Genomic DNA, 14,038 nt, shown 5'->3' on the forward strand with positions numbered 1-14,038 from the left:
CATTAAAACAGAGACAATAAAACGTTGGTATTAACAGGTGAATGATGACACAGAATAAAACTTTTGCGGTTAATGAGATTCTTGTGACTCAATTGCACTAGTAATTGCTGCTCATCAAAGCCCATTATGACGTTCAGGTTCGTTGAATCTGAGGCACCTCCCCGCCTATATAAACCACTCCCTCCTCCTCTCATCCTCATACAACACAGCACTTGCTTCAGGTACTCCTGCTTAGGAGACCTCTCCTTTCTCCCTCTGCTACTTTCTGTCATTCCCATCGCTAGCGCTGCGCGCACAGCTCTAGCGAGAGCAGGCCTCCGGAACCTCTGCTCGCTGAAGTTCATGCACGGGACGCGAGCAATCAGGTTTTTGGGGAGTGTCTTGACGCGACTACTTGCTCCCTGAATGACTACTTTGTCTACATCCCGGCGTGCGCTCCCTGAACGACTACTTCGTCTACATCCCGATGTGAACGACTACTTCCTGGTGACCGTTTGTGGGACTGCACTGCGAACATCTTCCTGCGTCAACGTCGTTCGGCTATATCAAGAAAGGCCAGTCGAATAGAATGTCTATTCCAGCTGGTAACGGCGCACCCGGTGACTCCGGCACTGGTCCCGTCTTGGGGTACACTATAATCCTATTCTGGTTTAATATTTTGTTTATGCTTATTAGTGAGAATAACATGAACACAAGCACATATTTTGTTCACACCTTATCACTCATTTATATCATGAAATTGCTACTAATATTTGGAATTAAAATATATCGAAAATTGCCTAGATATCTAACAATGAGTTTGATAACGATATTGTTTGAGAGTAGAATCTATAAAACATCTGCAATTGGAGAGCGAAGAGGTTTGCAAACATTTCATCAATTTTTTATGAGATATGGGAGTATATATATATATATAATCTTTTCCTCAAATCTCATTACCTAGCTTAAATTGTTCTGGTGCACACTGATATAAAAAGTAAGATTAACTCACTCTGCCATCTGTCTCAACTTACAAATTTCGGAATTACTCATCAGATTTCAAGTTTGCTAGGGTAATTTCAGAATTGTTTCGAATATTCGAAAGATGTTCGAAAGAAGTTTCCGGTTTGGTAAGTATCGTTCTTTGCTTTTTTGCTTTTTGACGCTCCTGCTAATCCAGCTATTGAAGCTGAAAAAATATAATAATCGAAGGCTGTGTATAAATCGTAGCGGCCGGTAAATTTCATTATCTAAAAATAATATCCTTCTTTAGGGTGATCTCCGGAGAGGAAAAAAAGAAAAGAAAAAAAATCAAAATGCAACTGAATAAAAAAAGAAAAAGAAAATGCATCCGGGTACCCCTGTTTACTTGTTCACTGTTAATCCAAACCAGACTTGCTCCGCGCAAAGCCTGGGGGCGTCTATTCATCACTATCTGCAGAGAGCCGACAGCCGAGCACCCCCGCCCGCCCCCGCCGTCGAGCCCCTCCCTCGGCTCCGGCAGCCTCCGCTGCCTCTGCCGCCGCCTTCCACCACCGCCACGCGAACCAATCTCGTCACCGCGCCGTCTGTCCAGCACCGCCGCCGCCTTCTCTTGCCCCTGCCGCCAGCCACCAGCCACCGGTTATCCGGCCCCGCCCGGCCGGCGGCGCTCCCGTTCCGCTGCGCCCTCCGCCGGCCGAACCGCCGCCGCCGGGCCGCCCCCCCCCCCACCCCCGGCCTCTCCTCTAGGTCCGGCGACCATGGAGCCCGCCTCACCCCCAGCAACCCGAAACCTAAAGCTCCGCCGCCTCCTGCCACCACCCCGGCCGCCGATAACCTCGCCGGCGGCCGCCCCGCCCACCTCCCACCCCTCGCCGTCCACCCCCTCCCCCACCCCTAGCTCGCCGGCGGCCCCAACCATCGCGAGCGCAAGGTTGAAGATGCACAGTGCGCGGGCCCACCTGCAGCGACGCAGCGCCTCTTCTGCCGCGTCGCACTCACGCGCGATGAATAGCCTCCCCAGAAAGCCTCCCCCACCTACAGCCGGCATGTCAGCATGCCGCACCGCCGGCCGCGGAGGAAGCCCAATTTCCCGCCCCCGGAGAGCGGCGAACCTCGCCTTCTGCGCTCCGAACGCGGATATGGCACTTGCGCTGGCCGCTGGCGGTGCTGGCAGTCGAGGGAAGGACGGGACCTCAGCTGTTCGACGAAATGTCTGGACGGCCGCGCCGCGCCGCGCCGCGCTATGGGCTATCTTCAAACCGCCTTCCCTTCTCCTATATATTGTCCGGAACCCAACGGCGTCGTCGCCTCTTTCCTCCAGAAACAAACTCGCAAACCAATAACCCGCCTCCACTTGACCACCGCCTCCTCCTCCTTCCCTGAAGCAAGAGGCGAGGCAAGGCGCCGAGAGGGACAGGCGCCATGTCGGACGGACCTTCCTCGCCAGCGCCACAGCGTTCCCCGAGAGTGCCGTCGTCCAACGAGGAGAAGCTGCTCCGCGCCGTTGAGAGGGCAATAGCTAGGAGCTACGCGGCCAAGCAGGCGTCCAAGTCCGCGGCCACCGCCAATGTCTCATCGTGGAGGCGACTTTTCGGTTCAGGAAGGTGATCAAGGAGATCAAGAATGGCCCTGCCACCTCCAAGAGCGCTTCCGCGCTGCCTCCGGCGCTGCCAAGAACGCAGCAAGAAGAGCGGGAGCGCCCCAAGAAGGGTACCGGCGTCCCGGCCGGGGACTCGAGCTCCGTGCCCTGGCATCCGTCGGAAGCAGGCGCCGCGGGAGACGGCGTGCAGGTGGTGCAAGACGCTGTTCTGGACAGGCCTGGTTATGCGGCGATGATGACATCCGCGTTGGCAAGAATTCATCAGGTTGGCGAAGCTGGCGGGGCCGAGGCCTTCGCTGAGATGGAGCAGGCGTTGAAGGGCCTCATGGATGTCTCGTTCGAAGCGAAGGAGCCCGTGTTGCCTGCGGAGTTCATGTCCAAATGGTCTTGTGCTAATGTAAGTATCATGGAATGCTATGATTCTTGTTCCAATTCAAGGTGTTCTGCTTTGTCTTTCGTTCATGCCTTCAGGGTGTTCTGCTTTGTCTTGCTTGGTTCTTTCTTGGTAGATTGATTAATTTCGGTAGCTTCGTGCCGTCCTTTTTGGCTTCTTGAGGACTGGAATTTATAGACAGACTAACTGTTTTTCTTAGTTCGAGATACTCATAGTTTGTTTCAAATTCTTTGTGCTCCTACTGAAATAGTTCGTGAAAGAAGGCACATTTGCTTGTGTCAGTTGTAGTTCCCTTTTAGTAGTTTCGTCTGTTTATTGCAACAGTGCCAGGGAAATTGTAGTCCCCTTTTAGTAGTTTTTGTCTGTTTATTGCTACAGTGCCAGGAAAGTTGCAGTTCCCTTTTAGTAGTTTTGTTGGTTTATTGCAGCAGTGCCAGGAAAATTGGTCGAGATACTCATGTTCTTAACGTTAGAGTAGATCTAACAACAATGATTTGTTTCCAGGAAAATTGGTTGCAGATGGATATTATTGCTGATCCGCTAATCCTGATGTCTGGAAATGTAAGCACCGTGTTCATTTCACTTCTATTATTTTTTGGCAATTTTTTGCTGTTACTTCGCTTTCATTTGGTCATATTACTATGCTGTCGGCTACTTCTCCATTTCGGTTGATAATCTGATTGTGTACTGTTTCTTTCATTGAAAACCTCTTATTCTGTCAATATGCTACTGCGATATATGTCCATTTATAAATTTTCACATCTCAATATTCATCCACCGTCTTTTCGGATATCATTTTTTTTGAAGTTGGTAAATTGATATCCACCACTTTGGTTGTTATTTGAATTATTTAACAGATTGTGTTGCCATTAAGCCACAAATGGTCAGTTTCAACATGTATTTTACTATTTTTTACCATTACCAGTGATCTCTGAAACAGTGAAACTGCAAATATTCCTAGATATGCTAGTCTCACTGTTGACAGAATCTCCAGACTTGCAATATTTGGTTTTAATGAACTCTGTTAAGTACTCAATTGCCAGAGTCTAATAATTTTGGTTAGGGAAAAGTCCGGTTTACACCCTCCAACTATCGCAAAAGTCCGATTTTCAACCTCCAACTACGAAACCGGACAATATAGGCTATCCAACTGTCAAAACAGGGCAAATTTGGCCCCTGGGGTGGTTTTGAAGGTAGTTTTCCATTTTGTGAGAATTAAAAATATTCAATTTTACACTAAAAAAATTATAAGTAATTTATTTTAAGTCAAAAAATTATGAAATGTGTATCAAAAGTTTTCTAAAAATATAACCTATCTATTGTCATATGACTTGTGAGCTATTCAGATCTAATTTTTTTATGTTCATAATATTTGGCTACTTACAGTTATGCCTATTATTTTTAATAACTAAGATTTAAATGGAGCAATAATAGATAGGTTATATTTTTAGAAAAATTTTGGTACTAGTTTTATATTTTTCTGATTTAAAGTGAATTCGTTTTAATTTTTTAAATTTAATTAGATTTATTTAATTTTTTTAGAAAATGCAAAACCACTTTCAACTACGAAACCGAACTTTATTGCAGTTCATATTTACTATGCTATACGTGCATTATTGCTTATATTGTTTAGCCAAGGTAGTCTTCATTGTGTAATGTACCATTCTAAAATTTATGTTCCAGTATAGTTACCGATTCAATTGATGATGTCACTGAAGTTTGCCTTCTTTTATTGTAGTCCATTGACAGATTGTCCCACCAGTTGTCCTCTACTCAAGCTGGCGAACGTTTACTCACGGTTCCAAATCACCTCCGTGATGTCATAACGGCATGGTGCCTTGATCACGCAATTCCTCCATCCGCTCCTGCTACCTCAGTTGCCAGTGAGGACGCACGACCTTCAGAGGAAGAAATGCAGCTGCTCCTTGAGAACCTCTCTGTGCATTCAGTAGAGCAGCGGGAGGAGGCTCTGCACAAGATCCAGCTATTATCAACATTCTCCAAAGGCGTCAATCCCTGCCTTGATCAGTGGCAAGATCTGCTTCCCAAGCTGATGGGTCTACACAAGAAGTGGAAGTCAACGTGGAGCAGGGACCTGGAGGAAAAGAGGGTGACAATAATGCTGAACCTGTCTCTCCACAGTCCGAACCGGGAGATACTCGCTAAGCATGAGCAACTTCCAGAAGCACTGATGGAAACCATTGAAACTTGAAAGGGCACGTGAGCTTGGATATCCATTAATAGTAACGTTCAAGGTATCTTCTTTAGTCGCCATCCTGTCAGAGTATAACACTTTCAGGAGAAAGGTTGTCGAGATAGGTGGAATTGAGATGCTTGGTTTGCTGCTTCACTCAAGGGATGCCCTGCTAAGGAATGAGGCCAGTGCTGCAATTCTCGCGCTCTGCACAGATGATGCTACAGCATTGAGCCATGTGCCTAATGCCTCACTGATGGAGTGCCTTTCAGATGGCGTGGTCACTGACGAGACCTTGCTGCTGCTTGAGCGTACTTTACATCGTGAATCTGTTCGAGATTGGATAGTTTCAAGTGTTGTAGTTCTGATGAAAGTCACCACCAAGCATGGAGTCGGGTATGTCACCTCCAGGGGCATTCAAACTGCGGTTGGTATGATTTACAATGCTGTTCAGAGGGAGGACGGCAGGCGCAGGCTGGAGACGGCACTGATATTGCCAGACTTTGTTGAGGTTTTGGGAAACTTAAAAACAAAGGACATGCCACCGGAGAGAGTCTTTGAGATTGACAGTATACTCATGATAGCATTTGCCGCAGATTAAACTCATGTCTGTTTGAGGAATGCACATTACCGAGGAACCATGAACTACCTGCCGTGAGGATGGTAGTGCAATTAGAACCCTTCTCTGCTCTGCTAACAGTGCAATCAGAAACCTTCTCAGCACTGCAAATTTTCCTGCAAAATTATTGCAGATGATCACGTTTGGATACTGTAAAGTTCCATATTGTTGTAAAGTTTGTGTCAGTTGGAATACTGCATACAAGTTGATCATGTATGCTGAGTTTAGTCCTTTACCTGTCCAGGTTTCTGCGATTTATCAGTTGTCATTTGTGATCAGAATGTTCTTAATTTTTGTGACACTAGACAACAGTTTCTCTGAGTTCCAACAAACAAAGCAAGTGATCAGTAGAAATATATTTATTTTTTTTGGGGGAATTCATCAAGTAAGTGTTGGGGGGCAAGGTCATCGCTAATGCAACAATTTCATCTTTTTGATGAACTATGCTTATAGATTCAACAAGTATGCAGCTAAACTAGGAGGAGTAAAATAAAAACAGTGACCAAGTGGTCTCTTGTCTCTAGTTAAAACTTGTCCCTACGAGCAACAGTGGATTAAGAGGTCATTTATAGAACTTGTACAGCACAACACTGCTAGCGACAGGAAAGTCTCAGGCGCTCGGCGCAGAAGGAAATCAATTCAATACGACCAAGAAGCAGAGTTTCTGTCCCTTTCAGACTCCACTGCTGGATGCAAACACCATGAAACTCTGCAGAAGTGACCGACACGTGGCCCAAAGAGAGTGACGAAGGAGATCGATTTGATTTTGAAATATGTTTTACAATTAGGTTTTGAATTAGATTGGTTTCTGGATTTAAATTTTTGGGATGTTCAGCTGTCTTTTTCTGCTTAGCCATCATTTCAAGTGCTGGTTTCCCCGCTTGGCTAAACTTGCTTCCATTGTAATTCTACTACATTTTTCTGTCCACTCATAAAAAGTCGTCACCGGCAGTGTTCGAAATTTCGCCGAAATTTCTACGAAATTCGCTGATTTCGGCCCCCTCCGAAATTTGAAAATTTCGGAAATGATAATTTAAATATTTTTAAAAGTATTTTTAAAATAGTCTAAAATGAATTTCGGCCGAAATTTCGTGAAATTCGCTGATTTCGGCCATGTTCGAATTTTTTTCTCAAACGAATTTCAAAACCCTGGTCACCAGTACCGCCGGTTCGAAACAGTTTTACTATCGGTTTTTTTAACAGACAGTGACCGGTTCGAAACGGTTTTACTATCAGATTTTTTAACAGACAGTGACTGGTCAACACTGATGTTCCATGACCATCACTAGAGGCTTGTGTAGAGGTCATGATAGGCAGTATCACTGCCGGTTTATGGCGCAAACACACGATGATAATTCGGTTTAAATCAAAGCAGTGAACTGAAAAGGAATCTGCATCACGGCGACCACGGCCTCAAGTCAACTTCTTAGAGATTGCGTAGGAAGCCAACATTAACTGGTGTCATGTGTGATGTGTCTGCCACTTTGTTCGCATTCGTCTGACTCTGCTACCTTTGAACATCCTAGCTATACAGCCAACCAATCAGTAGTGTTTTTCTCACACCAAACCAGTCACTAACCAGCTAGCAATACTTTTGTCTCACAACAAATCAGCACCGAGCATCAACCATATAACAAAAAATGACCAGACCAACCACATGGCACCGCTAGCCGACCAAAGAAGTGACGTACGTGTCTATTCCCCAACACCAGCCACAACCACCTCCTTGTCTATTCCCCAATTACTTCAGTCTGATTGTTGTCGACTTCGCAAAGTCTCGCTTCCTCTACATCCTCCTGTCTTCTTGTTTCTTGAATGCTCGAATAGACAGGACGCATGGCAAAAACAAATGCTCGAGCTTCTTGATTTTGGCAGCTAATGAAGAGAACCAAAAATATATTACCCCACCTATGCCACTCCATATTCATGGGTTCGACAAGACCTTCAAAACTGTACTTGGCGGCCATAAGTACGAATCTACGACACCATACCAGGGTACATCCCATTGAAAATCTCAACACCATTATTTTTGCATTATTGCTAATGCATATTGTTGAACTAATATAACTGTAGTTAAGAGCAACAATTTTTTAATCTCAAATAGGGAGTACTACACAAGCTTGTAGCATTACGTTTTATGACGTCATGAAAGCTTCATTGCATTGGTAGTATATATAATATATATTACACCAAGAAAGTTCACCGGTACAATTTAACAGTTCTTTTACCCTCGACCCACAGCTAAACAAACACTCGTATATATACGGTGACAAACAATTTGTTCCACGAACAGAAGAGAAGGCAAGAACATATACCTTCCTCGGTCAACAAGTAATGCAGCCTCCATTAACAGTTAATGCAGTCTATTTCCTGAACACCACTCTGCGTGTAGTAACCCACACAAATTGCAACCACTAGCACCACCAAAATCAACAGCCTCAACACAAGGCACAGTCTGGAACCCTTGGTACCATCGGCAGTGAAGAACCTCCTAAGCAGTTCCGCCAATGGCCAAAGGCCACGCTTCTTGGTTCGCCCCTGACTTTCATGGTCCTTGAAGCAGCAACATCATCAAAAATACTATTAGACCTATGACTGTCAAGGTAAAAAAAGGTGCAAGGTGGTGCGAGGCTGGAGCAGGGAACTTACATTGCCTTCCGTATCTTCAACCTTGCTCAGTTTGGAAATCATATTGCCATACAATTTGGCATCCCTTCTTTTGTACTCCTTGACTGTCTCCTTCAGCCTCCTGTACCCCATCTTCACATCCCTGATAGGAAAAAAATGGATTGCTTGTTACGTGTATTAGCATTCAGGATGAATTTTTGCATGCAAACAAAATTGTGCAAGACGTAGATGTGAATGCGCAATTGATGCCATCAACGTGAAGGTAACTTCAGTGCTGTATATGGTTACTATGTCCCGAGCCTGTAAATTTGATAGAAGTAAATGATACAAGCAAAGGATTACCTGTTGTCTGGATCTATTTCTAGTGCTTTCTTGATATCTGCCTCTGCCAGATCAAGATCAACAAGATAGGTGTGTGCCTGTGCCCTTCTGTACAAGGCCTTCACATTTGTGCTGTCAAGTTCCAGGACCTGAAGACCAGTATTAGTTGTCAGCACAGGTAAATATTTTTCATATTATGACTATGTAACTTTGACGATGTTTTAGTTTCTATGCATAGTACCTTGGTACACAGTTCCTTCGCTTCCTTGTAATCTTTAAGTTTTAGTTTGCATGCAGCATTGTTGAGCTTGCAGCTTATATTAAGTGGTTTTGAAAGTTGCTTCTCTTCTTCGCTAAAGGAACTATCATACTCAACAAAGCTCAAAGCCTGACATAGAGCAGAACATAGTACAACTTTTAACATAATGCAAAACAAGTGCAAAAGGTTCTTTTCACTGTGTACTTAATTATGACCTTTTTATATCTCTTAGAAGCTCTGGCATACTTGCCCAGTTTAAACCACACATTCCCTTCATCTTTCTTCTTAGCAGCTGCTTCAATCTTCTCAATATTGCTTTTCAAATCCCATGAGTCTTTCTCCTACACAAAATGGCAGGTAGGATTTAAATTTTCATTGGTGATCAGTAACTGTTAAGCCAAAAATGCTGTCATTGCACAGTTACCTTATCAAATGACACAAGCTCCATTTCATAGTAAACAGATGAGTTAGGTGGAACTACAGCCAGATCTTGAGCTGTTTCATTAGCTCCAAAGGCATGATGAGGAGGAATAGTCACCAAGGCCACTTCACCTTTCTTCATGCTAAGTACTGCTTTGTCAAGCCCTTCAATCACTTGGTCTTCATCAGTCTTGAACTCAAATGGCTCCTCACCATCATGACCTTTCTTGACAAATAAGGTACCATCCGCCAACTTCCCAATAAGTTTCACTGCACAGCCAGAACATTATCATTTGCAGCCAATGGAAGAAGGAAAAGAATGTTACCAAGATTTCCAATCTGAGATAATCAAGTTAGAAAAATAACTCATCATATCTAATCATGTACCTCTGACAGTTGCACAATCATTGGGACGATCATAGCCTTCACCCTCCTGAAGGATCTTCTTAAGGACCTTTTTGTCATGGCCTATCTCAGTTACTGTCTTCCAGGAAACCACTTGAAGATCAATGCATAACGTAGAATTTGGTGGCACTGCAGCTTCCTCTCCAGAGGCTGGCCTTCCTTGTTCACCAAAGCCATCTATTTATCACGAATTGACACATGTTAGCCATGCTTCCACTGTTACACTGCACCCGATATTCTTAGTTATTAGTATTTAGTAGCAAAACTCACATTGTGGCTTGACAGTAAGGAGGGCCTTCTCATTCTTCTTCATAGTCTTGACAGCCTTCGATATGGCAGGGCAGAAAAGCCCTGGAAGTAAGACAACATTCCTGCATGAGAGGCTGACATTTGAAAGCTAGAATTACATTGCAACAACTCAAAAATGCAAGCACAGTACCATCTTTCACAGTGAACTCAACCCCATCGGATTTTGACACCAAAGTTCCATCCTCAAGCCTTGCTTCATAATTAACTGTACAAAACATTGAAAAAACTTTTAAGAAATTTTATCACTGAAAGGGCAATGTTGAATCAAAGAGAGTAGAGCATGGTACGGTACCAAGAACTTCATCAGGATCTCTGGGGTTCTCCCATTTATCTCCTTCAGATAGCACCTTCTTTAAGATGCCTCCATCCTTGCAAATGTCCTTGATACTCACCCATGAAAGAAGTTCAACATCAAACTGCAGGGTGGCATTTGGAGGGATGACTGGTGGGGAGCCATCTTCACCATATGCAAGCTCTGGTGGAATAGTGAAAATAGCATTTTCACCCTTCTTCATGGTCTTGATGCCCAAATCCCATCCCTTTATAACTTGTCCTGTGGAGAGTAACAATATTGTTTCCATTAAAATAATCATTATTCCACCAAAGTTTCTACTTCATGTATAGCTATGCATAATAAACAAGTAGAATACACTTTCTAGTAGTATAGTAAAATAGTAAGCTAAAAAAAACTAAACACACTAACCAGTGAAGTGCAACTAGCAGAACCCCATAATACAAAACCTCATCTCATTCAGTGAAGTACAACTAGCAAACCCCCATAATACAAAAGCTGAAACTTACTTTTGAAAGAAAATCATGGCGTTAGCATGGTGATCAACGAGTGACCACAAGCACAAACGAACACTACTAAAAGTTTGTATTAAAATATCACCAATCTAAAGGATGCCATGGTATCCTAAAATATAAATTAAAGCTTGACTCCAAGAAAAGTGATGCGATCATTTAATGTTTCCTTGCCAGACAATTACAGAGATATCTCATCTTGTTAATTTCACTATAGTGATCAGCGTAAAGACTGCTCTGTCATCAATGGTTATTTGGAAATAATGCAGTAATGTTGAAACAATAAATCAGTTGTACATGAAATAAACATTTGAAGAACTACAGTAGCAGCACACGCTAAAGCATAATCTGCTACTGGTACTGCTACTTTATACTGTGTATCTGGTACATTGGATAATTCACAGAGTGAAAAATATTCAATTTGAAGCCAATTACCCTAAAGATCAAGTACATAAATTTTAGGTCAATCCCTTCTCAAGGTACAGACATATAGATTCAGATGCATATAACCCCAGTCTATCACGTGCCTCATTGAAGCATCGCAAGGTAATAATGTGTGATGCTCTGTTAGTATCCTTCTAGTTGTGACCTACGAATTCCTTTGGTACAAACTTTCCATTTCCCAAAACAAAGCTTACATTACAAAATTTCCCTACCTTCACATGGTTTCGGAATTCGGATAACAGAAGCCCTTCGTTTGCATCACGAACTTTTATAAATCGCTGTACTAGTAGTAGTCGAAGGATGACTAATAGATTGGCTAGGAGAGCCTGATGATACCTTGGCCCAGTGTGAACTTGAAGGGGGAGTCGCGATCTCTGCTGGAGTCGAACTTGGTGCCGTCCAACAGCGTCCCCGTGTAGTGCACTGCGCGAGCAAACCACAATCAGCACGCGCAATACCCAATCCAAGAGCTGAACGCAAGCCGGAGGGAACTAAATCATCTCACCTTCGACCTCGTCGCCGGCGCCGGGGCGTTCCCACCCCTCGCCCTCCTTCACCAGCTTCTTCTTGAGCCCCTCCTTCCCGATCTCCCGCTCCTCCCCCACCTTCAACTCGGCGGGAGGGTGGTCCCCCTCACCCTCCCCCGCGCCCGCGCCCGCGTAGAGGTCCTTCATGGCCTCCTCGTCGTCTTCGCCGCCGCCAAGGCCGTAGCCCCCCATCCCCATCCCCATGGGGCCGCCGAGGCCGTAGCCCCCCATCCCCATGGGGCCGCCGAGGCCGTAGCCCCCCATCCCCATGGCGCCGCCGAGGCCGAGGCCCCCCATCCCCATCCCCATGGCGGCCATGGGGTCGTACCCGCCGGCCGCCGGGAAGTCGTAGTCGTCGTCCATGGCCTCTCCCGAAATGGAAGCTTCTAGAAGGAGAGAGGAGTGCGAGTGGTTTCTGGAATCTGGAGTGAGGGGGCGTGCGCCTCGCGGTTTCCGAGATCGATGCCCGGCGGCGATTTTGTGAGCGCGGCGGAGACTGAGCGAGCGCACGTGCTTGGAAGCGTGAGTCTTCTGGAGTGTTCTTGAGCGTCCGTGTTGAGGCCGACCGACAGGTGGGACCTATGACCCACTCGTCGGTGAGTGAAGAGTGGATGAGGGGAGAGCTATGAAAAGGACAGGACGGATCAGATTCTTTACTCAGGAAGGCAGCAGCCAACGGTTAGCAGTTGCGGAACTCTCACGAATGACGCTGCTAAGGGATGAACCATTTTTGCCTAAAAATAGGGCCGTTTAGTTCCCAAACCAAAATTTTTAGTTGTCAAATCAACAGTTTGATTAGATGTCGGGAGGACTTTTCGGACACTAATTAAAAAACTAATTTCAGAATTCACTTGGAAACCGCGAGACGAATCTTTTGAGACCTTTGACGCATCATTAGCATATGTGGGTTACTGTAGCAGTTATGGCTAATCATGCACTAATTAGGCTCAAAAGATTCATCTCGTCGTGTACATCCAAACTGTGCAATTAGTTTTGTTGTTTAACTACATTTAATACTCCATATACGTGTCCAAAAGGATAGGCACGAAGTTTGAGGTGAAAATTTTGGGGAACTAAACGCGCCTGAGGCTTGGACCGAAGGTTGAGAGTTTAAGAACGTTGCCTAAAAATTCATTCTTGGCCGTGTTTGGTTTTTTACCGGCACGATTTCCGAGAATAGAATCTCGCATGCATGGAGTACTAAATGAAGTCTATTCGCAAAACCTTTTCAGGGATGAGTGTAACTTTCCGAGACGAATCTAATGACAGTAATTAATCGATGATTTGCTACATTGATGCTACAGTAACCATCCTCGAATCACGTGGTCAAAGGTCTCATTAGATTCGTCTCGCGATTTACACGGGGGGTTGTGGTGGTGGTTTTGTAATTAGACTTCGTTTACTACTCTAAATTAGTGGTCAAAGGTGCTACAGTATTTTCGTGAATTTTAACCAAACACGGCTCTTGATTCATCATTACTCATTCATCAATCAGTGCATATATAGATATATATAAAATTATTAAATATGTATATCTATAATGTATCGGGGTGTGTCATTGTTTTTACTACCAGCTAGTGATTCTCGTGGATTGCATGTTTAGAGGCAAATGATTGTGCAAGAAGACACAAGGATTTATTCTGATTCGGGCCGCTCAGGAGCGTAATACCCTACGTCCAATTCGCGTGGCTGCTCGTGTATCTTGCACTGATTTGCAGTAGGGGTGTACAAACGGTCGAGAGAGGATCAGGCGTCCCAAGTCTCTAGTGTGAGCGAGTGTGGGGGAGAGCTAAGTTGTTGCCTGGTTAGGCAGCCGCAGGTCTTGAGCTGAGCGGAGCTTCTGCGGTGCCTCTTCCAGAGAAGGGAATGTGAGTATCTATGTGTGTGTCTAGAGGATCCGATGTCTAAAGAGTTCTCCCCACACGGGGGCCATTCTCTTCCCTTTATACGACAAGGGAGGGAAAATAGTACAATAGAGAGAGAGAGAGAGTTCCATGCTCTCCGCCGCTCCGGTCATCGTGGGCCCGTCCAGACATGTCGTCCCCGCCCTCCTCCTCCGCGGCCGGGTTCGTCTTGTCGCGCGATTTGCAGAGCGGGGAACGTGGAGGGGCCTCCGCTGAGGCGCAGCATGCCCCTACCCTACGCCCTATA

At 45.0% G+C, this 14,038-nt stretch overlaps 2 protein-coding genes across 2 annotated transcripts; one reads left to right on the forward strand and one right to left on the reverse strand.

Annotated features, from left to right (window-relative positions):
* Nucleotides 1-1,990: 1,990 nt before the first annotated feature.
* Nucleotides 1,991-6,138, forward strand: LOC120655758 (U-box domain-containing protein 73-like). The gene is made up of 3 exons (XM_039933719.1): nt 1,991-2,960; nt 3,462-3,518; nt 4,696-6,138. The coding sequence occupies exons 1-3, from the start codon at nt 2,796-2,798 to the stop codon at nt 5,167-5,169; spliced, it is 696 nt and encodes a 231-aa protein (XP_039789653.1). The 5' UTR covers nt 1,991-2,795; the 3' UTR covers nt 5,170-6,138.
* Nucleotides 6,139-7,898: 1,760 nt separating this feature from the next.
* On the reverse strand, nt 7,899-12,416 carry LOC120655759 (70 kDa peptidyl-prolyl isomerase-like). Its single transcript, XM_039933720.1, has 12 exons — nt 11,866-12,416; nt 11,697-11,783; nt 10,405-10,665; nt 10,243-10,317; nt 10,074-10,154; nt 9,786-9,980; nt 9,403-9,668; nt 9,194-9,319; nt 8,961-9,107; nt 8,741-8,868; nt 8,420-8,540; nt 7,899-8,323 (listed from the first exon to the last, which is right to left on the reverse strand). The coding sequence occupies exons 1-12, from the start codon at nt 12,248-12,250 to the stop codon at nt 8,117-8,119; spliced, it is 2,079 nt and encodes a 692-aa protein (XP_039789654.1). The 5' UTR covers nt 12,251-12,416; the 3' UTR covers nt 7,899-8,116.
* Nucleotides 12,417-14,038: the final 1,622 nt, after the last annotated feature.

The sequence above is a fragment of the Panicum virgatum genome, chromosome 1N, assembly GCF_016808335.1.
Source record: "Panicum virgatum strain AP13 chromosome 1N, P.virgatum_v5, whole genome shotgun sequence".
Classification (NCBI taxonomy): domain Eukaryota; kingdom Viridiplantae; phylum Streptophyta; class Magnoliopsida; order Poales; family Poaceae; genus Panicum; species Panicum virgatum.

What these genes read in the sequence shown, in the direction of transcription:
- LOC120655758 (XM_039933719.1), top strand. Translation starts at nt 2,796, where the DNA reads ATGATGACATCCGCGTTGGCAAGAATTCATCAGGTTGGCGAAGCTGGC. An exon ending in CCAAATGGTCTTGTGCTAAT is followed by an intron (nt 2,961 to 3,461) that starts GTAAGTATCATG and finishes ATTTGTTTCCAG; the next exon opens with GAAAATTGGTTGCAGATGGA. An exon ending in TAATCCTGATGTCTGGAAAT is followed by an intron (nt 3,519 to 4,695) that starts GTAAGCACCGTG and finishes CTTTTATTGTAG; the next exon opens with TCCATTGACAGATTGTCCCA.
- LOC120655759 (XM_039933720.1), bottom strand. Translation starts at nt 12,250, where the DNA reads ATGGACGACGACTACGACTTCCCGGCGGCCGGCGGGTACGACCCCATG. An exon ending in AGATCCTGATGAAGTTCTTG is followed by an intron (nt 10,318 to 10,404) that starts GTACCGTACCAT and finishes TGTTTTGTACAG; the next exon opens with TTAATTATGAAGCAAGGCTT. An exon ending in TGATTGTGCAACTGTCAGAG is followed by an intron (nt 9,669 to 9,785) that starts GTACATGATTAG and finishes CTGGCTGTGCAG; the next exon opens with TGAAACTTATTGGGAAGTTG.